We start from the raw sequence: 25,110 nt of genomic DNA on the forward strand, positions 1-25,110 counted from the left end.
GGGAGCGGAGAAAGTGTTGTAAGGATAACTCCCACCTGTGCAGTTCAGAAAAGCTAGTGGTGGAGGAAGGATCTACATCCATACTCCGCAAGCCACCTGATGGTGTGTGGCGGAGGGTACCTTGAGTACCTCTATCGGTTCTCCCTTCTATTCCAGTCTCGTATTGTTCGTGGAAAGAAGGATTGTCGGTATGCTTCTGTGTGGGCTCTAATCTCTCTGATTTTATCCTCATGGTCTCCTCGCGAGATATACGTAGGAGGGAGCAATACACTGCCTGACTCATCGGTTTGGGTAGTTAAGCAGCCATTGAAATCAAGTGTGTTGTGTTCAGCTGAATGTTGTGCCTCAGTGTGCTCTACTTTGCTCTTGGCCCCAGTTTGGCAGTGGCTGAATTAACACGAGACACTTGGAAAAATGTTGAAGGGAGGATTGCTAAAATTGTGAAAGAAGACACTGTATCAGCTTTCAAAGAGATAATCAGCAACATACCTCAATTTATTAATCATTGTTTCTTAGTAAAAATGCAAAGTGGCTGCTTATTAGAAAAAAAGAATAAAGTGGTTCAAATAGATTTCGCTGAAAACTATTCAGTGTGACTGCAAGGCAGAATCCAGTCTGCATTCTGGGGTTCACAACAAGTTGTCATATTTACAGCTGTTGCCTGGATATCTCCTATTGTTCTCCAAAATTATGCTATAATCAGTGATGAACTTTCTCACAACAAATATGCAATGCCTTTCTAAAACAACTATTTATTACAATTAAAATGAAGTTTCCAAATGTGAAGGTTACAGACATATTTTCAGATGGACCAGCCAGTCAATTCAAGTGATGGTATATGTTAAGCAATATTATCTTAATTCAAGTGCAACTGCAGCTTTTATTAACATGGAATTTCCTGGCTATAAGCCATGGTAAAGGTAAGGTTGATGGTATAGGTGGAGAATTAAAGTGTCATGTGTGGCATGCAGCATTGAGTGAAAAATTCTATGTCACTGATGCTAAATCATTTTAGAATGTGATCATAAAGTTTCAAAATCTGCCATTGTGATGTTGTAAACGGAAGATGAAGTACAAATACAAAAGAGGGGTTTTGATGATGCCGTGGGGCATATTCATACAATTCCTGATACTTAATCAGTGCAAAAAGATAAAGCTGTTTTTCCACACACAGTATCCAAATGCAAAATGAATTATCCTTTTCAATAGAAAAATACAATTCATTTGAGCCCTTTTGTTATGGTTAAGTTTGCTGCCAAAAGAGAAACCAAACAATTCATAGGCCAAATTGTGAGAACTGATGGAGATGAGTACGAAATTATGTCCACGTTGAAAAACAAAATAGACTTAAAATTTAGTTTTAGACTAATGATACATCTTGTGTACTACAATCTGACACTGTGAAAGTTCTTTCCGCCCCTGACATTGACAATCGTCGGATTTTTTTCCTAGGTTAGATGTCACAACTGCAGCATAAACATTAAAAATTTATCCTGTAACTCCATAATGTTGACATCTATGTAAGATATTATATAAGTCACTTGTCGGGAAAAAAACTTAGTTTTGTTCAAACTGAGTAGAGGATAATCACACCTGTTTCATTCCATCACTTTGCCTATCCCTTTCCATCACAGAAATATATATTCTTAATATATTAATTATTTGATCTATTGTATTTACATGATTTGCATAACCAAGCAGCACCCCTAATGCATCACTGAAAAAAAATTGCCGCTACCAATAATTCATTTTCATATGAATTCCACCTTACACTCCGAAGGATGAAATTACTCTTTTTTCTGAGTCCTGTTCCACCACGCATGTGATTGTTTATAAATTCCTTAGTGTTAGGTGAGGTACTGCTTTGTTTTACATTCTATAAGAAAGAAATAATATTCTTTTTACTATAGTACATTAAGCTTCAACATATATTAACAGTTAGCCTCTTACAAAAATTAAAATCACGCAGAAAATTGTTGTGATTGAACCATTCCACCACATGGAATGGCCCTTTACTCTTCCTGTCTTCAATTATGGAAATAACTTGATAGTCTCCATACTAGATTGTGAACATTTTGCAAATGTTCAGCAGTAGATGAAAGGTGTTCCTTCAGCTTTGGGGCAGACAAGTGAATTGTGGTTTATTTGTCTCATAATATACATAATTTAAATCATTTGATTCAGGTACAGGAGACATGGCAAATTGTGGTAAAATTTCACCATAAACAAAGAACAGCTGATGTTAGAAAACAGCATCATAATAATAACACAATTTTGTTGTATATCAAACAATGGAAAATCCAGGATGGAATGTAACAATGCACGAACTTGAGCAACACGCACAATGCCAGTTCAAAAAGATCTCCATCCTGCTCACTTCCTATTCCCACCTTGGAGCACCACTGTCCACCACCTCTACAACAACCTCCAAACCTCCCCCACATCCCCTCATACCTGACAAACCCTGTCTCGCAGACCTACTGCACTTACCCCACCCTCGAAAGCTCCCTCCCACCACTACACAGAACCCAGAACCTAAACAGACCCACAACACAGTCACGAACATTTCCTTCAGAAGCCTTAGTCCCACAGAAATATCAGTACTTTCCTAAGGCCTTACCTTTTGCCCCACTCCCAAATTCAATCATGCAGGACTAGTTAAAGACCTTCTCTCCTTCTCCCAGTCCATACAGTGGAAACACTTTTTCGCCACCAACCCAACCAATCAGACTCAACCAAAGACCAATATTAAACATTGCCTAACTCAGTTCACACCTCTATCCAAATCACCCCCTGTTAACTTTTTAGAATTTCTTAACCTCGAACCTTGCCTCACCATCACTCCCCAAATCCCTCAACATGCAAACTAACCTTACATCCACAAAAAGAACTGCAGTCCACTATCTAAAAACTGATCCTGACCTTATAATCCTACCTGCAGACAAACGCTCCACCACAGTTGTTTTGAACAGCAAGGATTATGTGTTGGAAGGACTCCGTCAGCTGTCAGATACTTCCACTTACAAACCTTGCCACAGTGACTCCATTCCAGGAATCTAGCAGGATCTCCAGGCACTATTCAAATACTTAGGCCCATCCCAGAACCTCTCCCCAGAGTCCATCTCTCTACTTACCCCTACCACTCCCTGCACCCTCACCTTCTAAATGCTCCCTAAAGTCCATAAACCCAACCAACCAGTACGTCCCATTGTGGCCGGTTACTGTGCACCCACTGAGAGAATCTCTGCTCTCGTAGACCAGTAGACCAACACCTTCAACCTGTTACCCGGAACCTATCCTCCTATATAAAAGATACCAACCACTTCCTCCACTGACTCTCCACAGTTCCTGTCCCTTTACCACATGGTGCCCTGCTCGTCACTATTGATGCCACCCTCGTGTATACTAACATTCCTAATGCCCATGGCTTTACTGCTATTGAACACTACTCTTCCAGACACCCTATGGATTCCAAACCAATAACCTCCTTCCTAGTCACCATGACCAACTATATTCTCACCCACAATTACTTCTCCTTTGAAGGCATTACCTATAAACAAATCCGGGGTACGTCTATGGACTCCCACATGGCACCATCCTACACCAACCTATTCACGGGCCATCTAAAGTAATCCTTACTAAAACCCAGAATCCTAAACCCCTCACCTGGTTCAGATTCAATGATGACATTTTTGCCATCTGGATTGAAGGTGAGGACAACCTATTCACATTCCCCTAGAACCTCAACAACTTCTCTCCCATTTGCTTCACCTGGTCCTACTCAACCCAACAAGCCACCTTCCTAGATGTTAACCACCTCAGAGACAGCTACCTCAGTACCTCCATCCATATCAAACCTACTTACCACCAGCAATACCTCCACTTAGACAGCTGCCACCCATTCCATGCCAAGAAGTTTCTTCCGTACAGCCTAGCCACTTGTGGTCGTCGCATCTGCAGCGATGAGCAGTCGCTCTCAAAATATTCTGAGAGTCTCTCTGAAGCCTTCACTGACCATAATTATCCTCCCAACCATGTACAAAAACAAATCTCCCATGCCTTTTATTCCCAGTCTCCCACCACCTTCCAAAGTCCAACACTCCGGCCACAGAGGAGCATTTCCCTCATAACACAGTACCATCCAGGACTGGAGCAACTGAATTACATTTTCCACCAGGGTTTCAATTACCTCTCAGCGTGCCCTGAAATGAGAAATGTCTTGCCCAATATTGTTCCCACCCCTCCTACAGTGGTATTCCGCCGTCCACCGAAACCACACAATATACTCGTCCATCCTTACACAACCCTTGCTCCCAATCCCTTACCTCCTGTCTTATACCCCTGTAATAGACCTAGATGCAAGATCTGTCTCATACATCCTCCTACCACCATCTACTCCAATCCGGACACTAATATCACCTATCCCATCAAAGGCAGGGCTACCTTTGAAACCGGTGATGGTTATTTACAAGCTAAGCTGCAACCACTGTGCTGCATTCTATGCAGGCACGACAACCAACAAGCTGTCTGTCCCCATGAATGGCCACCGACAAACTGTGGCTGAAAAACAAGTAGACCACCCTGTTCCTAAACATGCTGCCAAACATGATATCCCGCATCTCAATGACTGCTTCACAGCCTGTGCCATAGGGATCCTTCGCACCAACACCAGCTTTTCTGAATTGCGCAGGTGGGAACTTTCCCTGCAATACATCCTATGTTCCCGTAATCCTTCTGGCCTCAACGTTCGTTAGTCACTGTCCTCACGCATACAGCCCCCTCCCTGTTCCCATTCCAGCACTACACAGTCGTCATTTCACTGCCACCCTCAGTCTTTTAATTTCTCTCCTTTCCATTACTTACACCCCCCCCTCCCCACCCTCTCTCCACCTAAACTGTGGCACTTCACTGTCTGCTACCCCCATCATACTATCCCTCCCCCTCCCCGCCCCAGCCTCCTCCTTACCCCCACACAGTTGTCATTGCCATCATGCACTTGTGCTGCTGATCGCAGTGTGGTTTCAGCTGTCTGAGACTGCATATTCTGACGCGCGCGCGCGCGCGCGTGTGTGTGTGTGTGGTACTGGATGGTACTGAGTTATGAGGGAAATGCTCCTCTGTGGCCGGAGTGTTGGACTTTGGAAGGTGGTGGGAGACTGGGAATAAAAGGCATGGGAGATTTGTTTTTGTACATGGTTGGGAGGATAATTATGGTCAGTGAAGGCTTCAGAGAGACTCTCAGAATATTTTGAGAGCGACTGCTCATCGCTGCAGATGCGACGACCACAAGTGGCTAGGCTGTGTGTGTGTGTGTGTGTGTGTGTGTGTGTGTGTGTGTGTGTGTGTGTCTCTCTCTCTCTCTCTCTCTCTCTCTCTCTCTCTCTCACTCTCTCTCTTGCTGACAAAAGCCTTAATGGCCGAAAGGTATAATTGTGTGAAACTTTTTGTTGTGCCTATCGCGACTCAGCATCTCCACTATATGTTGAGTAGCAACTTTCCTTCTCTATTTTGTTATATATATTTACAATAAAATGTAACACTTAATTACCCCTTGTTCAAATTATCATTTCATCCTCTATGAATTCTTCTATTGAGTAGCAACATTTCTACCTTAGAATTTTCTGTAGCCTCATTTTTAAAATTTCTAGCTTCATATTAAATAGATTTTTGCCCATTAACTTGTTATATATTGTCATCCCCATATACTGTGCATATAATTACAACTGGTGTGTGAGTAGCATAAACTTATTTTTATTTCTCATGTTATATGTATGGTTAAAATGAGTCTCTTCAAATAATTTTTATCTACTGTCTAGGAAGATTATAATTTCATAAATGTATATGATGGGAACATTTAGGACATGTATTTTTCAAAATAATGGGTGACAAGACTGTTTGCTGTGCAGTACACATGTATCGGACAATTTTCTTAAGCAGTTTTCAGTATTCGAGATACAGTACTTGAACTTCCCCAGAAAATTATCACACATGTAATGAAGTATTCAAGTCAAGTTTCAACCCATTTAACTGGAGCATGTTTTCTGAGGTATACAGTGTGCTTACAATGGAGCTTGGAATTTTTTCTGCATTGTCACCTTCAATTACAACAGAATTATCATCTACAAACAGAACTGATGGGGAATTTACATTTATGGTTTTAGAATAATAATTCACTGCATCTGATGTGATAGTTACCCTTTGTTGACGGTTGTGTAAGTATAATGTTAGCCAATTTAGAGCATTGTCCTTAATCCTGTATTTGTATAATTTGTAGATTAGCAAGTCATGGTTCATGCAGTCAAATGCTTTTGTGAGATCACAGAAGATACCTGCAACTTTACTCCTCTGATCCAATGATTTGCCAATATTTCAGTAAAGTTATTCACTGCATTCAGAATGTTTCTTCCTGGTTGACATTAAAAATGGTCAGTTGTAATAATATCATTTTTTGCAATAAAGTTTTTGGTCTGGTTTGCAGCTACTTTCTCTAACACTGTTGGCAGAACTGGAGGAACAGAAATACGCCAATAGTTTCCCCACGTCTCCCCTCGACCCTTTCCTCAACAGATGTCTGACTTCGGCATACTTCAAAACATAAGGAAAGCATACCTGTTCAAAAGAATGGTTGGATATTTTATTAAGGTGAGGTGCTATTATGCCACACACTGTTTTAATCACTGTAGTATGTATGACACCCCACCCAGGACAGTTTTTATTTTTTTAATGATAATACAAGGTTGTCCACATCCTTTATTATGACTTTTTAAATCCGTAAGATACTCAGCTTCTTGGTGGATGCCAAAGGGATTTAGTTTACTCTGATACGTCAACATCTGAGTTTGACACATTAATGAAGAATGCATTTAAAGAAGAAGCTGAACGAGCAAACTATTAAGGCTGATGTAAATAAGAGGCGAATTAACCACCGATGTAACACACGTCACCGGCTCTTACATGTACATAGCGTAACAATGATTATTTTTTTCTTTTTTTTTCGCGGCACTGTGGCGAGCTCTTACTTGATTGTGTACATCGGACAGCATGTCACATGCATTGTAGGCTTGTAACAGTAGCGTCCGCTTCTCCTCCAACCGCGGTCAATTATGTCTTGGTAATCCTGGACAGTCATTGTATGAGCCCAAAGACCTGAAAATATTGTTCTCATAATTGTTGGAACATTTCGTAACAGCGAGCAAGAACAACAAGCAGTTATAAACAAATACCATGACTATAGTTTGTATCCGTCGATTTGCAATAGCCACATCTATATCCTTCATGTTCGGCATAATATTCGATTATACTATAATCACGGGAAGCCATTAGTTTTCAGAAAGCAAAACGTATTACTATGTTTACTAAACAACGAAGCCTACAATACAACGTGGTTTACTTTTGTGATGATATAACACAGCTGACTAATAAACACCGCAGTCAGTGACAGAGCAGACAACTTAACCAGCCCGTCAATAAACATTTTTCCTCTGATACAACAATGTCTCCTGTTATATACTAATGTATATTGTTCCACTATATATTAAATAACCGTCTCATACTGTAACCGAATCATTATTGGAAAAGTAAACTCTTATTCATTGGAACTATCTTCATCCATCACACAACGTCTTTTAGTGGAGTACTAATTTTGTGAGAAAACATGTAATGATTTTTCTTTAAAAGAATGTTGGTATATTTTAATGTCGAATGTATTCAAATAACGCATCTGGATTCACTCATAAAACACAAATAATTAAACCTACGATATTGCGCAAAACAACTGAGGTAAATTCGTAAGAGTGTATTGGTATCGTGTGAGTTTGACAGCTGCTTATTTAGTTTTTAATATTCATTCAATACTAACATGATATGTTATAGATAGCAATGCATAAGTATTGTTGTGTGTTCTGTTAATGCTTGGTACTCTGGTAAGTAAATACCAGCGTAAACATTGACAAACGAGTTGCTCATGCGACGCGATAATAAACAGGCAGCTTCTTCTTACAGGTGATTGGTAATACGTGAAAGTTGCCGGTCTCTCTAATATACTAATAACAATAATACTGTGGAAAAGGACAAAGGAACTTTTCACCAGAAATGGAAGATTTATTGCAACAAATTGCAAAGGAATCCTCTGGATCAAAATTATCTGCGTTACGAAAATCGGCACAAGAAGCATATGGTAATAACTGATTAAGTACTTTTCAAAACTGTAGGCATAGAAGATCAGAATAATATGTTCAGTTGAAAGAACATTAAAGTCGTAATGTTATGATCCATAGGAACACATTTGTTCGCCAGATAAAGAGTGATACGATTGACCAAAATAATTAACCTACGGAATTATTTTCTATCATCCACTTTGCTACGGTATCCATGAATGTCTTCCTTCATGTTGTGGTTTGTGGAACGTGATGAAAGAATGAATGAATCCTTTACTCTTCCTGTCTCATTTTATGGAAGTAACTTGCTAACCAGAATTTTTTTTGATGGCCTGATGAGCCTCAAACAACAGTGGTTCATTTTGGAACTAACTGAGGTATATTAAGTCCCCAGTCATTGTTTTTTACTAGTTTGTATTACGCTGGCTACAAGGAGAATAATACAGTTTGTAAAATGCTCTTCTCAGTAAGTCATTTTCTTGTTGACTCGAATGCAGAAGTAGTTAAATCCGCCGGCCGGTGTGGCCATGTGGCTCTAGGCACTTCAGTCTGGAACCGCGTGACCGCTATGGTCGCAGGTTCGAATCCTGCCTCGGGCATGGATGTGTGTGATGTCCTTAGGTTAGTTAGGTTTAAGTAGTTCTAAGTTCTAGGGGACTGATGACCACAGCTGTTAAGTCCCATAGTGCTCAGAGCCATTTGAACCATTTGTAGTTAAATCTTCTTTCCTCATAAATGTAATGCAGTACAATGCTGATGTCGATTATGATAACACTCCATGCTGGGGTGAACTAGACGGGCCTTGAACTTTAGAAGCCAGTGAATTCTGTGTAAGGTGTTGCTGTATTACTTGACAAAATCACTTTTACCACTCCTATTGAATTCACATCAAGAAATAATCAAATTCTGATAAAAGTTACATAGTGAACCCCCTTGGTTGGGTTTTTCGTAAGATATGTATAGCATCAAAATACTCAGAGGTCATTTGTTCATTAATTAAATATGTTCTCTGAATTTACCTTGCTGTTTCAGTTTTTATGACTAAAGGTGTTGAATGTGACAAAGTGTGTGAAATGTGACACTAACATTAATTAGGCTAAGCTACAGATCAATCTCTTACCACAACCTTTATTTGGGATTCACATTCGTTGGCTTCACCAATCTGGAACCAAATCATTTCATCTCGCAGGATGAAAGACAGTTATTATGTAACTATGGGGATGGAAGGGATTTCTTTTTAATGGGCACAGGGTAAATATAGCTCACAGTTATAGCTCAGTTTAAGTTGCAGAATTGCAGTAAAACAGAATGTGTATATTACAACAAATACTGAAATAGAAAGTATGGGATGAAATATAAAGTATGGAATGAAATATAATAAGATTGGGCATCGGGGAACATCTAAGACAAATAAAGATACTTTTGGCTCTGCTGTACAAAGTTAAAAATGACATGATGTTGGATTTTTAATTATTTATTTATCCATCCTTAGATAAGAAATATTGTACGAATCTTCTCCGAATGTACATATATATTTTATTTGATAGCATTACAGGGAAAATGGAACATGTACAATAATAGTCATAAAGTAATACACACAGTATAATATGAAATGATGCATGCGTAATAATATTCAAAATAAAATTTCTGGGAGAAGTCTTGAAACCATTGAAGGGGTAGGAATCAGACAAGGAGATGGGCTCTCACTACTTGTACTCTATATGGTCTTGTACAAAATTAACAATGGGAAGAAAAAATAAAAGGGATTCAGGTAGAAGGAACACATGTAAACAAAAATAGTCATAAAATGCCTAGCATTTGCGGATGACCTGGCAACAGCAGTAACACACAAGAAACACTGGAACAGTCACATGAAGTCTGCCAGAACAAGTCTACAGATATCATTACAGAAAATGGAATACATGGAAAGAAAGAACAACAACAACACAGAAGCTGTGCACACAAATTAAGAAAGGTTAGAATATGGGGGAAATTCAAATATCTCGAGAAATATATGCAAATAGGAGGATAAAACATACAAAGAAGAGAAAATCTTCAGAAAGTGTACAAACTCACATGAATGCACTACAGTAAAAGAAACAGATAAAGACAGGGCAGCACTACGATACACCTGTGCAGCCAGAAGCACTCTACACACTAGAAATGACCGCAATCAGACCACCAGGTATCACAGAAATATAAAAAAAATAGAACGTAAAATCCTCAGAAATTTTTTGGAGCAATACTCAGTAATGATAGATGAATGAAGAAAACAATCAGAGAATTATACGAACACACTCACAGTCGTGATCAGAAAACTTCAGTTACCATTCTATGGACACATACGTGGAATGAACAACAACAGGGTCATGAAGACAATTTTTGATGCCATGAACATTTCAGTAAAAAAAAAGTTGGCTTCAAGATATAGAAAAAAACCAAAACAAGCAAGTATGAATGGGGAAAAGATAAATGAAAGGAAAAACTCAGAAACAAAGCTATGAACACAAAATTTGAAGTAAAAGAAAGGACATAAACAGAAATTGTGGGCAGAAGAAAGGAAACAGGATCACGGTCAAAGAATGAGGATATTTTTTCCACAAGAGAAAGAAGGAAACAGAAAAAATTGAACAATTATGTAATATTCAAGTTCAAACACTATCTTAGGGACAAAAATGTTATAATAATAAATAATAATAATAATAATAATAATAATAATAATAATAAGTGTAATGGGCAAAATGTTATTGGCAAACTTAGTCACAGAGTAAAAACATTGTCAGTTGGGACACTTGGAGTTGAGGCAAATTTTTTACATAGGTAAATGTAGTGTGTATAACATCATTGACAGGACGTGAGCCATATGTTTGTGGAGATAGCTAGTAGACTGCAGAATAAGAACAGACCATAGTGCAGGAACACACACAGGCTTTTGAACAGAAAATGCTATACATGATTTCACAGATCAAATATTGAATGCATTGAATAACCGAACATCACCCATTGGGATATTTTGTGATGCCTCAAATGCTTTTGATTGTGTGAATCATGAAGTTCTTCTAGATAAGCGTAAGTATTGTGGTATGAGTGGGACATTGCACAAATGGTTTAATTCATACTTAACTGGAAGAATGCTGAAGGTTGAAATTAACAGTACAGATAGTCTACAAAAAATCAGCAGAGTCCTCTAACTGGGGAGGTGTCAAGAATGGTGTCCCAAAGGGTTCAGTCTTGGGTCCCTTAATTTTCTTATTATATATTAATGACTTGCTGCTCTGTATTCATAAAGATGCAAAGCTAGTTCTTTTTTCTGATGATACAAGTATAGTAATGACACCCAACAAGCAAGAAGCAGCTGAGGAAATTGTAAATAATGTCTTTCAGAAAATTATTAAGTGGTTCTCTGCAAATGGATGCTCACTAAATTTTGAGAAAACACAGTTTATACAATTCTGTACAGTAAATGGCATAACATCATTGATAAATATAGACTATGAAGAGAAGTCTGTTGCTAAGGCAGAATACTCAAAATTACTGGGTGTGTGCATTGATGAGAAATTGAATTGGAAGAAACACATTGATGATCTGCTGGAACAGTTAGGTTCAGCTACTTATGCTATTAGGGTTATTGCAAATTTTGATGATAAGCATATCAGTAAATTAGCCTACTGTGCCTGTTTTCATTCACTGCTTTCATATGGCATTATATTTTGGGGCAATTCGTCATTAAGGGAGAAAGTATTCATTGCACAAAAGCATGTAATCAGAATAATAGCTGGAGCCCACCCAAGACCACCTTGCATACATTTATTTAAGGAACTCGGGATATTCATAGTACCTTCGCAATACATATATTCACTTATGAAATTTGTCATTAATAAACCATCCCAATTCAAAAATTCCACATCATTACGAAATGTCGTATTCATGATCTATGGAACAAGGATTAATGTATGTGTGTATGTAAGGTGTATGAACAGCAAATACTATGCTTATAAATTTTCAGATACAAAGAAATGAAGTACGTGAGATAATTTGGAACGTCAATACAACAGAGCAAACTACACCTGACAGTATGTGTACCAATCTGCTTAACAGGCTGAGTCAACATTTATACTGATAGCATTGTTTATGCTAATTTTGGATAGGGGGGGAGGTTCCAAACGGGTGTAGTGGGAAGCCATTAAAAATCCTTATTTAAAATATGCACATGTTGATGGAAATTATGTGCTAGTCAGTCTAACTTAAGTGATTTGTAGAAGGTGTTGAAAGATTAAATTGATCAACAAACTGAAATTTTGTTCTCTGTCTGGTTCATAATTAGGTGGATTCATCTAAATATCTAATTTTGGTATTCTGAATTTAGAGGTGCAACCAGGTTTTCATCATCACACCACATTTCTGAGATACAAAATAATAATAAAATATCAATTTAATTTTGAGTGTGTGATGAAGAGCAATAAAACCTTATCACAATTCACATAACCTGAAAATTGTTTAGACACTTATATAAAACATAATCATCACATAATGTAAAAGCTACACGTAGTGATACAGTCAGAACTGTAGTCGTAATTAGAAATGTTAATTTATTACAATGTTTAATGTAAATTTATTTACAGAAATGGGATGAGAATGCTTTTCTTTTCTAAGATTGATCATAAGTCTCTTTAAACAAACATCAGCATGTTCATCAAAAAAAAGTATTATAGTGACATTCTGTTCTCCAGCTTTTTGTGGTTGACCAACAGATCTGCCCTTATAAAAACACAACTACTCATCTGTTGTCCAAAAAGAGATGAACAATGCCTTTTAAAGAAGTCTGTCCAAGCACATAACTTGACATTCACGAGTTTGTCACAAAATGACTCATCGATCAGCAGTTTTCTGCTTTGTGAACCGGTAAACATGCCTTCTATCAAGACGGCTTCACTGATCTTTGGAAAAACTTCTTTCAAGTGATTGAAAGCCTCTCCCTGAATCTTTGCAAAATTCTTCATCAGGCACAACTTGATGTGTAGTGGAAGCAATATGACCCTATTTGGCATAAGGAATGCTTTGTTCTAACCGTTTTCCTTTCCTGCAATATAGACTCACTTTATTGCATTTTCCCTGACTTTGTAGTCATTTTTGATGTCTTGCCTGTTTCACAAATGAAGAAAACGATGATATTTTGTAAAACTAGACTGTAAACCTATACATAGTGAAACATCTTTTTAATTTTCAGCATATCATGCACTTGTGATCTTTATATTTGATGAACTCCAGTAGCAGGACAGTGTTGTCATGTGTCTCTTCTTATGCACTAAATGAGCCAGGGGTAGTGATGAAAGTTTGTTGCAATTAAGCAATAACCTGCTTTTAAGTATAGAATACAAGCTACTACACTCCTGGAAATGGAAAAAAGAACACATTGACACCAGTGTGTCAGACCCACCATACTTGCTCCGGACACTGCGAGAGGGCTGTACAAGCAATGATCACACGCACGGCACAGCGGACACACCAGGAACCGCGGTGTTGGCCGTCGAATGGCGCTAGCTGCGCAGCATTTGTGCACCGCCGCCGTCAGTGTCAGCCAGTTTGCCGTGGCATACGGAGCTCCATCGCAGTCTTTAACACTGGTAGCATGCCGCGACAGCGTGGACGTGAACCGTATGTGCAGTTGACGGACTTTGAGCGAGGGCGTATAGTGGGCATGCGGGAGGCCGGGTGGACGTACCGCCGAATTGCTCAACACGTGGGGCGTGAGGTCTCCACAGTACATCGATGTTGTCGCCAGTGGTCGGCGGAAGGTGCACGTGCCCGTCGACCTGGGACCGGACCGCAGCGACGCACGGATGCACGCCAAGACCGTAGGATCCTACGCAGTGCCGTAGGGGACCGCTCCGCCACTTCCCAGCAAATTAGGGACACTGTTGCTCCTGGGGTATCGGCGAGGACCATTCGCAACCGTCTCCATGAAGCTGGGCTACGGTCCCGCACACCGTTAGGCCGTCTTCCGCTCACGCCGCAACATCGTGCAGCCCGCCTCCAGTGGTGTCGCGACAGGCGTGAATGGAGGGACGAATGGAGACGTGTCGTCTTCAGCGATGAGAGTCGCTTCTGCCTTGGTGCCAATGATGGTCGTATGGGTGTTTGGCGCCGTGCAGGTGAGCGCCACAATCAGGACTGCATACGACCGAGGCACACAGGGCCAACACCCGGCATCATGGTGTGGGGAGCGATCTCCTACACTGGCCGTACACCACTGGTGATCGTCGAGGGGACACTGAATAGTGCACGGTACATCCAAACCATCATCGAACCCATCGTTCTACCATTCCTAGACCGGCAAGGGAACTTGCTGTTCCAACAGGACAATGCACGTCCGCATGTATCCCGTGCCACCCAACGTGCTCTAGAAGGTGTAAGTCAACTACCCTGGCCAGCAAGATCTCCGGATCTGTCCCCCATTGAGCATGTTTGGGACTGGATGAAGCGTCGTCTCACGCGGTCTGCACGTCCAGCACGAACGCTGGTCCAACTGAGGCGCCAGGTGGAAATGGCATGGCAAGCCGTTCCACAGGACTACATCCAGCATCTCTACGATCGTCTCCATGGGAGAATAGCAGCCTGCATTGCTGCGAAAGGTGGATATACACTGTACTAGTGCCGACATTGTGCATGCTCTGTTGCCTGTGTCTATGTGCCTGTGGTTCTGTCAGTGTGATCATGTGATGTATCTGACCCCAGGAATGTGTCAATAAAGTTTCCCCTTCCTGGGACAATGAATTCACGGTGTTCTTATTTCAATTTCCGGGAGTGTATTTCAAGTATTGAAATTCTTGTTCCTGAGTTAAAAGATTTAATTGCTGCAACCCAGAACTCAGAATTTCAACTTCTTGTTAGACAATTTTGAGTAGTGCATCAAATCATTTACTTCTGTGTGGGATATGAGATGAGGTATTCTAGAGTTTTAAATATTGAATCAAATCATTTATTTCTTTGGGGAATGTGAGACGAGGTAATGTGTCTTGTTATTTTGTCATGTCCTTATGCAGTGATGGAGCATGTGATTCATTCTCTCAGGTGTATCTAATAGGCCCAGTTTGGTTCCCAAGGCTTCCCCAAACTCCGGGGACATCGGTCCCCACACTCCAGCCAGAGAAGCAACAGCACCCCCTGGCTCCTCTCTCATGGAAGGGGTCCTCGGGACTCTCCCTTCCAAGGTCTCCCTCCACAAATACAAAAGTGGACACTAGCCAGTGGCAGAAGGAGGCATGTGCTGCTGCTTGAAGGGCTTCACACACTTCCTGTGTCTCTACCTCAGGGAAGCCCTCCCAGCAAGTCCTTGAAGAGTAGCAAGTGGGCAAACTGATGAAGAAGAAATTGGTTAAGAAACGTGAGACTCTGGTGGCCCCCACACCACTACTCCCTACTAGTTTTGCATTTGAGGTCGAGGTCAAGATTTAAGCATCCCCTGAGGACCTGGATCTCGCTGACTCTTCAGATGCAATAGTCCTGGCTAACAGCACTCAGTTGATGGCCATAGGTGACCCTGAGGCATAAAATGCCTCCTTAGTCCCTTCATGTCTTCCCAGATGACTGACAGCATCATCCTCCAGTAAAACTGTGGCAGTTTTTTCTCCCATCTGGCTGAGTTATGACAACTCTTTAAGCGTTATAACTCTGTCTATAGCGAACCTGTGCCCCTTCAGACATCTTCAGAAGCTGTGGCTGTCAGGGCAACGTCAACGCAGGAAATTACCATCTGTATCATCTACCTCCCTCCATATGGTGAAGTGCCGCACCATGTATTGGCTGCACTCATGTCCCAACTCCCCCACATTTTCTACTTCTGGGTGATCTGAATGCCCATAACCCTTTGTGGGGTGGAACCAAGATTACTGGCCATGGTAAAGACATTGAGGCTCTACTAACTGAACTTTACCTTTGCCTCCTCAATACACATCCCCCACATATTTCAGTGTGGCACATATTTGGCCATTGATCTCTCGGTTTGCAGTCCTGGCCTTCTCCCATCTATCCACTGGGTAGCTCATGACGACTTGTGTGGTAGTGACCACTTTCCACTCTTCATGTCCCTGCCCCAGTGTCACTCACCCTGACACTTGCCCAGGTGGACCCTCAGCATTGGGTCGCTTTCACGTCTGCTACCAACCTGGCAACATTGATGAGGTGATCCAGATCATCATTACTACCATTGTTGCCGCAGCTGAATCAGCAGTCCCTTGTTCCTCTGAATTGACCCTGGTGGAAGACAGCGCCTTTGTGGTTGCTGGAAATTGCTGCGACTCTCAGAGACCATAGGCAGGCCCTTCAATGTCATAAGTACCACCCATCCCTAGACCATCTCCTTGCCTTCAAATGGCTCCGTGCCTGGGTCCATCAACTCATCAAACAAGAGAAGCAGGAGTGTTAGGAACGTTATGTCTCCACGACTGGAACACTATCCTCTCCTTCCCAGGTTTGGACCAAGCTCAGACGCCTTTACAGATATCAGGGCCCTGCATATATACCTAGAATTTCCACACATGGAGCTGTATGTACCGATTCAGACATCATCGCAGAGAATCTTGCCAAGCATTATGCTCACACCTCTGCATCTGATAATTACTGCCCCACCTTTAAGAAGGCAGGATAATCAGTGGCCAAAGAAGTGTGTACGGGAAACTGGGGTGGTTCAAGAAGTTTAAGAGAAGAACTGGCATCCACAGCGTTGTGAGAGACAGTGAAGCAGCCAGCTCTGACACAAAGGCAGCAGAGAACTTCATCAGCAACTTTAAGATGCTCATAGATTCTGAGGGTTATCTGCCACAACAGGTTTTTAATTGTGATGAGATGGTTCTGTTCTGGAAAAAGATGCCAAAGCACACCTTTAAAACAGCAGAGCAGAATGCATTGCCCGATCACAAGCCAATGAAAGACCATCTTGAATTGCTATTCTGTGCTAGTGCGGGCAGTGATTTGAAAATTAAATCACTGCTTGTTTACCATTCAGAAACTCCACGAGCCTTCAAGAAGTTTAAAGCCTAGAAGAGCAGGTTAAATGTGATGTGGAGGTCCAGCACCATGGATTGGGTGCCATGTGATCTATTTTGTGGTTGGATCAATGAGATGTTTGGTCCTTCGGTAAAAAAAAAAAAAAAAAAAAAAAAATTAGGTGAATCTGACACTCCATGTTTTGCTTGCTATGGACAATGCTCCTGCACATTCTCCTTGAAGAATTTCAGTTCATCAAGATCCAATTTCTACCTCTCAACACTACTCCATTACTCCAGCCTGTGGACCAGCAGATTATTTCTAACTTTAAGAAATTGTACACTGAAGCACTCTTCGAGCATTGCTTTTAGTTGATTGAAGCTGCCAATCTCACTCTCAGAGAGTTTTGGAAATATCACTTCGACATCATTACCTGCATAAAGATGATCAAAAAGATGTGGGAAGGGGTTACCAAGAGAACTCTAACTTCTACTTGGAAGAAGCTTTGGTCAGAATAATTTCTCGAATGGGACTCTGAAGTATTTGAGTCATTACCTGTGGAGCCTGTGAGATTGTGTCTTTGGTCAAGGGCATGGAACTAGAAGTGGATTAACAGTGATATCGATGATCTTGTGGAAGATCACAGCCAAGAAATGATCACTGAAGAGCTTATGGAGTTGCAGTGTGTTTCACAGTAGGAAGCTGTGGAGAGGAGTTCGGAGGAGGAGGAGGTAACAGCAAAGCAGCACTCCATATACACAATAAGAGAAATGCTGAAAGCATGGCATTCGGTTATATCATACATTGAAAACCAACCACCCAATAGAGCAGTGACTGTGTGCGCTACAAATATGTTTGACTATAATGCTGTGTCGCATTTTCACCAGGTGTTGAAGTGTCGGCAGAAACAAATGACTATATATAGCTTCCTAGTAAAAAAGAACTAGTTATTGTATTGTGAATGATAAAGTACATATGTTGTTTATTGTTGTGCTCTTCAGTCCAGAGACTTGTTTGATGCAGATCTCCATGCTGCTCTATCCTGTGCAAGCTTATACATCTCACAGTATGTACTTCAACGTACATCATTCTGAATCTGCTTAGTGTATCCATCTCTTGGTCTCCCTCTACGATTTTTACCCTCCACACTGCCCTCCAAAGCTAAATTGGTGATCCCTCGATGCCTCAGAACATGTCCTACCAACCAATCCCTTCTTCTAGTCAAGTTGTGCCACAGATTTCTCTTCTCCGCAATTCTAGTCAATACCTCGTCATTAGTTATGTGACTTACCCATCTAATCTTCAGCATTCTTCTGTAGCACCACATTTTGAAAGCTTCTATTCTCTTTTTGTCCAAACTATTTATCATCTGTGTTTCACTTCCATATATGGCTACACTCCATACAAATACTTTCAGAAAAGACTTCCTGACACTTAAATCTATACTCGATGTTAACAAATTTCTCTTTTTCAGAAACGCTTTCCTTGCCATTGCCAGTCTACATTTTATATCTTCTCTACTTCGACCATCATCAGTTATTTTGCTACCCAAATAGCTAAACTCATTTACTACTTTAAGTTTCTCATTTCCTAATTTAAAACCCTCAGCATCATCCAATTTAATTCGGCTACATTCCATTATCCTCCTTTTGCTTTTGTTGATGTTCATCTTATATCCTCCTTTCAAGACACTGTCCATTCCGTTCAACTAATCTTCCAATTCTTTGCTGTCTCTGACATGTCATCGGCAAACCTCAAAGTTTTTATTTCTTCTCCATGGATTTTAATTTGTACCATGAATTTTTCTTTTGTTTCCTTTACTGCTTGCTCAATATACAGATTGAATAACATCGGGGATAGGCTAAGACCCTGTTTCCCTCCCTTCCCAAATTCTGCTTCCCTTTCATACCCCTCGACTCTTATAACTGCCATCTGGTTTCTGTACAAATTGTAAATAGCCTTTCGCTCCCTGTATTTTATCCCTGCCACCTTCAGAATTTGAAAGAGAGTATTCCAGTCATCATTATCAAAAGCTTTCTCTAAGTCTACAAATGCTAGGAACGTAGGTTTGCCTTTCCTTAATCTATTTTCTAAGATAAGTTGTAGGGTCCGTATTGCCTCACGTGTTCCAACATTTCTACGGAATCCAAACTGATCTTCCCCGAGGTCGGCTTCTACCAATTTTTCCATTTGTCTGTAAATAATTTGTGTTAGTATTTTGCAGCCGTGGCTTATTAAACTGATAGTTCAGTAATTTTCACATCTGTCAACACCTGCTTTCTTTGGGATTGGAATTATTATATTCTTCTTGAAGTCTGAAGGTATTTCGCCTGTCTCATACAACTTGCTCACCAGATGGTAGAGTTTTGTTAGTCCTGTCTCTCTCAAGGCTGTCAGTAGTTCTAATGGAATGTTGTCTACTCCCGGGGCCTTGTTTCGACTTGCGTCTTTCAGTGCTGTGTTAAACTCTTCACTCAGTATCATATCTACTATTTCGTCTTCATCTACATTCTCTTCAATTTCTATAATATTGTCCTCAAGAACATTGCCCTTGTATAGACCCTCTGTATACTCCTTCCACCTTTCTGCTTTCTCTTCTTTGCTTAGAAATGAGTTTCCATCTGACCTCTTGATATTCATGCAAGTGTTTCTCATTTCTCCATAGGTCTGTGATATTCCTGTAGGCAGTATCTATCTTACCACTAGTGATATGCACCTCTACATCCTTAATTTGTCTTCTAGCCATCCCTGCTTAGCCATTTTTCACTTCCTGTCAATCTCATTTTTGAGACATTTGTATTCCTTTTTGCCTGCTTCACTTACTGCATTTTTATACTTTCTCCTTTCATCTATTAAATTCAATATCTTTTCTGTTACCCAAGGTTTTCTAATAGCCCTTGTCTTTTTACCTACTTGATCCTCTGCTACCTCCACTATTTCATCTATCAAAGCTACCCATTCTTCTTCTACTGTATTTCTTTCCCCCATTCTTGTCAATCATTCCCTAATGCCCTCCCAGAAACTCTCTACTACCTCTGGTTCTGTCAGTTTATCCAGGTCCCGTCTCCTTAAATTCCCTCCTTTTTGCAGTTTCTTCAGTTTTAATCTACAGTTCATAACGAATACATTGTGGTCAGAGTCCACATCTGCCCCTGGAAATGTCTTACAATTTAAAACCTGGTTCCTGAATCTCTGTCTTACCATTATATAATCTATTTGAAACCTTTCAGTATCTCCAGGCTTCTTCCACATGTACAACCTTCTTTTATGGTTCTTGAACCAAGTGCTAGCTATGACTAAGTTATGCTCTGTGCAAAATTCTACCAGGTGGCTTCCTCTTTCATTCCTTACCCCATTCCATATTCACCTACTACGTTTCCTTCTCCTCCTTTTCCTACTATCGAATTCCAGTCACCCATGACTATTAAATTTTCGTATCCCTTCACTATCTGAATAGCTTCTTTTATCTCCTCATACATTTAATCAATCTCTTCATCATCTGCGGAGCTGGTCGGCATATAAACTTGTACTACTGTGGTAGGTGTTGGCTTCGTATCTATCTTGGCCATATACATATACTGTTTGTATAATTTTCTTTGAATAAATGGCATGAATAAGATAAAGCTTCTAGTACTTTTTCTGCGTTGAATGCAATATTGTATTTTACATTAATTTATATGGGATAAATTGTTTTGCTTAACAAGTGTTTCACATCCCAAGTAAAATTCTGGAATGAATTGTTCAAAGTTCCCCTGTATCTTGAATTATTCCGTTATCATGACCTAATTTTGTCACTGAATTAAATACGCAAGTGTTTTTAGTATTTTGCTAATAGCCACTGCCATTCATGTTTTGATGTAATAAGGCACTTGATTAAAATAAAAAATGGGACCAACCAGTGTAATGCTCTTTATGCCAGTGTATTATTTAACCTTATGTGGCTAGTCAGTCTCAAGCAGAGCTAATAAACATGAAGTGCTTCTTTTGGAAAAGTCACAAGTAAGGCTCCCTCTCTATAACTTGTCTCTCACGTGGCATTTAACAAAGATCATACAAGATTTCAGATGACTAGCATGCACTGCCAGTTCCCCACTCCTAGGCAACAAATTCATGTGTCCATTTCAAACATTTGAAAAGGCAGTGTTCTTTTGAAAACCCTTTTAAAAACACGCACTGCGGCACCACTAGGTCTTTCTGTGGTGTCTAACAAATATGCCACTTTCATAATCACATGAGATCGAAGCAATGTGAACAGCATCTGTCTGTGTAAAGAAACAATGCCCTTTGGCATCACATTTTAAAACAGGTGTCTGCTTGGTGCCAGTGTAGTCTTTAGATTGTGAGACTAAGCAATATGACCAGCAGTTTAACTCGGAGCACTCCTAAAGAGTGTGATTCTCTTGGTCTTAAGAAAGGAGAAAATGTTCTCTTTACCAGTGCACTTTAAACATGCATTTTGCTGGTGCTGGTGTTGCCTTCAGTTCACTCACTCACGTATGCCCCACCCTGGCTAACCTTGGCCCTCCGACAGAGTTATTGCCACATGGCACAGTAACCACATAGAGCACTCAGCCCCACATTCTCTTGGCCTGTCCACGTGTGAAAAAAACATTGCTGTGCACTCCTTTGTTCATGCTCAACCAGGTGCAAAATGTTTGATGACCAGTATTTGCAAAATAATACAGGAAAATTAAAGAGACCATTGGAGAAAAGAGAGACACTCGTATGATTATCAAGAACTCAGATAGAAACTCAGTTCTAAGCAAAGAAGGTAAAGCAGAAAGGTCGAAGGAGTATATAGAGGGTCTATACAAGGGCGATGTACTTGATGACAATATTATGGAAATGGAAGAGGATGTAGATGAAGATGAAATGGGAGATATGATACTGCGTGAAGAGTTTGACAGAGCACTGAAAGACCTGAGTTGAAACAAGGCCCCGGGAGTAGACAACATTCCATTAGAACTACTGATGGCCTTGGGAGAGCTAGTCCTGACAAAACTCTACAATCTGGTGAGCAAGATGTATGAAACAGGCGAAATACCCTCAGACTTCAAGAAGAATATAATAATTCCAATCCCAAAGAAAGCAGGTGTTGACAGATGTGAAAATTACCGAACTATCAGTTTAATAAGTCACAGCTGCAAAATACTAACACGAATTCTTTACAGACGAATGGAAAAACTAGTAGAAGCCAACCTAGGGGAAGATCAGTTTGCATTCCGTACAAATATCGGAACACGTGAGGCAATACTGACCCTACGACTTATCTTGGAAGCTAGATTAAAGAAAGGCAAACCTACGTTTGTAGCATTTGTAGACTTAGAGAAAGTTTTTGACAATGTTGACTGGAATATTCTCTTTCAAATTCTGAAGGTGGCAGGGATAAAATACAGGGAGCGAAAGGCTATTTACAATTTGTACAGAAACCAGATGGCAGTTACAAGAGTCGAGGGACTTGAAAGGGAAGCAGTGGTTGGGAAGGGAGTGAGACAGGGGTGTAGCCTCTCCCCGATGCTTTTCAATCTGTATATTGAGCAAGCAGTGAAGGAAATAAAAGAAAAATTCAGAGTAGGTATTAAAATCCATGGAGAAGAAATAAAAAATTTGAGGTTCGCTGATGACATTGTAATTCTGTCAGAGACAGCAAAGGTCTTGCAAGAGCAGTTGAACGTAATGGACAGTATCTTGAAAGGAGGATATAATATGAACATCAACAAAAGCAAAAGGAGGATAATGGAATGTAGTCAGATTAAATCAGGTGATGCTGAGGGAATTAGATTAGGAAATGAGACACTTAAAGTGGTAAAGGAGTTTTACTATTTTGGGAGCAAAATAACTGATGATGGTAGAAGTAGAGAGGATATAAAATGTAGACTGGCAATGGCAAGGAAAGCGTTTCTGAAGAAGAGAAATTTGTTAACATCGAGTATAGATTTAAGTGTCAGGAAATCATTTCTGAAAGTATTTGTATGGAGTGTAGCCATGTATGGAAGTGAAACATGGACGATAAATAGTTTAGACAAGAAGAGAATAGAAGCTTTCGAAATGTGGTGCTACAGAAGAATGCTGAAGATTAGATGGGTAGATCACAAAACTAATGAGGAGGTATTGAATAGAATTGGGGAGAAGAGGAGTTTGTGGCACTACTTGACAAGAAGAAGGGATCGGTTGGTAGAAAATGCGATCACAAATTTAGCATTGAAGGGCAGTGTGGAGGGTAAAAATCGTAGAGGGAGACCAAGAGGTGAATACACTAAACAGATTCAGAAGGATGTAGGTTGCAGTAAGTACTGGGAGATGAAGAAGCTTGCACAGGATAGAGTAGCATGGAGAGCTGCATCAAACGAGTTTCTCAGGACTGAAGACCACAACAACATCATTTGCAAAATACGTGTTTGTTATGCAATAGATGAAATCATTCTTAGGTGCCTAGTAGGAATTAGGGGAACACTATGCACATGAATTCATATCAGCTGAATTTATTGAATGCTTAGGAGACTATCGAGTCAACTGCTCTGTCAAAAATATTTCACACAGATGATAGAGGAACAAAAACCAAATGCAAAACCATTGAAATGTTCAGAATAGACTTTTATGGGAGTAACAAATATGTGCATAACATATGATTTTGCAACTGCTGTCACATTGGGGGTCACTGCTCTTAAAACTAACAGAACTGAGAGAAAGCAGTGCATTGTACCGTAATGAGTTTAAGGGAACTTCACTTACAATAGAGTGTAGAAACCCTGTCAAATAATTTCACTAGAAATAATGCTGTAAAAACTTAAATAATGTGATCAGAGAGTTCAGCTGTCTGTATTATCCATAGGAAATTACTAGCTCAGATGATGAAAGTTTAAAAAATGATGAAACTTACTCATAAATTAGTTAAAAAGGAAGATAAAATCAGGACAAGTGATTATTTGTTATTTTACTTCAAAAAGAAGGGACAAAATGAGGAGGATAAAGATGAAGAAAAATGAGAAAGAGAATGGTAAAGGAAAGGGGGGGGGGGATATGTAGTTGGACCCGTAATATCCAAACTGCACAGTCATGCAGGCAGGCTCAGTTGTTGTCAACTAAGGATTCAGTTTCAGAACTACAATCAGTAATAAATTCTAAAAATACTACCACAGTAATAAAGAGCACAAATTATTCTTTATATGATGTATCGTGTATGATGTTAAGGCAGATCTTGTCTTTCATAGAGAATGTTACTTGTTAGCCACCCAATAAAACTGATGTGTTTTATGATGAGATAGTAATGCAGTCTATTGGAGACAAGCATGTCACATCCAATAATTCTCTCTCCCAATCTCTCTGCCCCCTCTACCACCTGTCTTCTTCCCCCCTGTACCTCTACTCTCACCTATCTGGGTGTTTCTTCTTTCCCCCTTTTACTCTGTTTGTTCCTTGATTTACTTATGTCATTCTATTCCAAGCATTGGAACATGGGGCCTCGACAAAAAATCCCCAGTAGACTCTGTTTTCTGCCATTGTCTTCAGCTCTCCCCATGTTGTTCCTGCTGCTGTTGCTTCTCTCTCCTTTGCCCTCTTCTGTGTTATCTTGTCTTCCTCTTCTATGATGGCTGTGGGGATCCTGATTCAGGACTTGTCTTTCTCTATTGTTGTTTGATTTTTGGACAGCATGTGTCCAACCCACTTCCATTTTCTTGCCTTTATCTGCAGTAAGAGCAACTGTGGAACCAAATGAATGAGAAGCATGTGGACATAAAGTTGAAATGGCCCTTAGATGGTCAGTATACTACTGGTAGAGGCTGACATCAAGCAAGATCAGTTTGGATCCCAGAGAAATATAGGAACTCACTAAGCAGTTTTGAACCTATGACTTACCTTAGAAGATAGGTTGAAGAAAGACAAGCATCTGCAGATTTAGGGAAAGCTTGTGACATAATTGTCTGAAATACTCTCTTTGAAATTTTGAAAGTAACACAGATAAAATACA

General features: G+C 40.2%; 2 protein-coding genes across 4 annotated transcripts in view; one reads left to right on the forward strand and one right to left on the reverse strand.

Moving 5' to 3' along the window:
* The window catches only part of LOC126235847 (arginyl-tRNA--protein transferase 1), a 179,354-nt gene extending 171,931 nt beyond the window's left edge, over window positions 1-7,423 (reverse strand). For all 3 annotated transcript variants that reach the window (XM_049944713.1, XM_049944712.1, XM_049944711.1), the window contains exons 1-2: window positions 7,224-7,423; window positions 7,020-7,146 (exon numbers count right to left, since the gene is read on the reverse strand). In XM_049944713.1, the coding sequence (XP_049800670.1) occupies window positions 7,020-7,146; window positions 7,224-7,320 (224 nt within the window). In that variant the 5' untranslated portion in view covers window positions 7,321-7,423. The remainder of the gene's footprint in view (window positions 1-7,019; window positions 7,147-7,223) is intronic.
* A 385-nt stretch (window positions 7,424-7,808) lies between these two features.
* LOC126235848 (brefeldin A-inhibited guanine nucleotide-exchange protein 3) overlaps window positions 7,809-25,110 on the forward strand; it is a 327,111-nt gene continuing 309,809 nt past the window's right edge. The window contains exons 1-2 of the mRNA XM_049944714.1: window positions 7,809-7,922; window positions 8,002-8,176. Coding sequence (XP_049800671.1) covers window positions 8,092-8,176 — 85 coding nt within the window. The 5' untranslated portion in view covers window positions 7,809-7,922; window positions 8,002-8,091. The remainder of the gene's footprint in view (window positions 7,923-8,001; window positions 8,177-25,110) is intronic.

This window comes from Schistocerca nitens, chromosome 2 (assembly GCF_023898315.1).
Source record: "Schistocerca nitens isolate TAMUIC-IGC-003100 chromosome 2, iqSchNite1.1, whole genome shotgun sequence".
Classification (NCBI taxonomy): Eukaryota; Metazoa; Arthropoda; class Insecta; order Orthoptera; family Acrididae; genus Schistocerca; species Schistocerca nitens.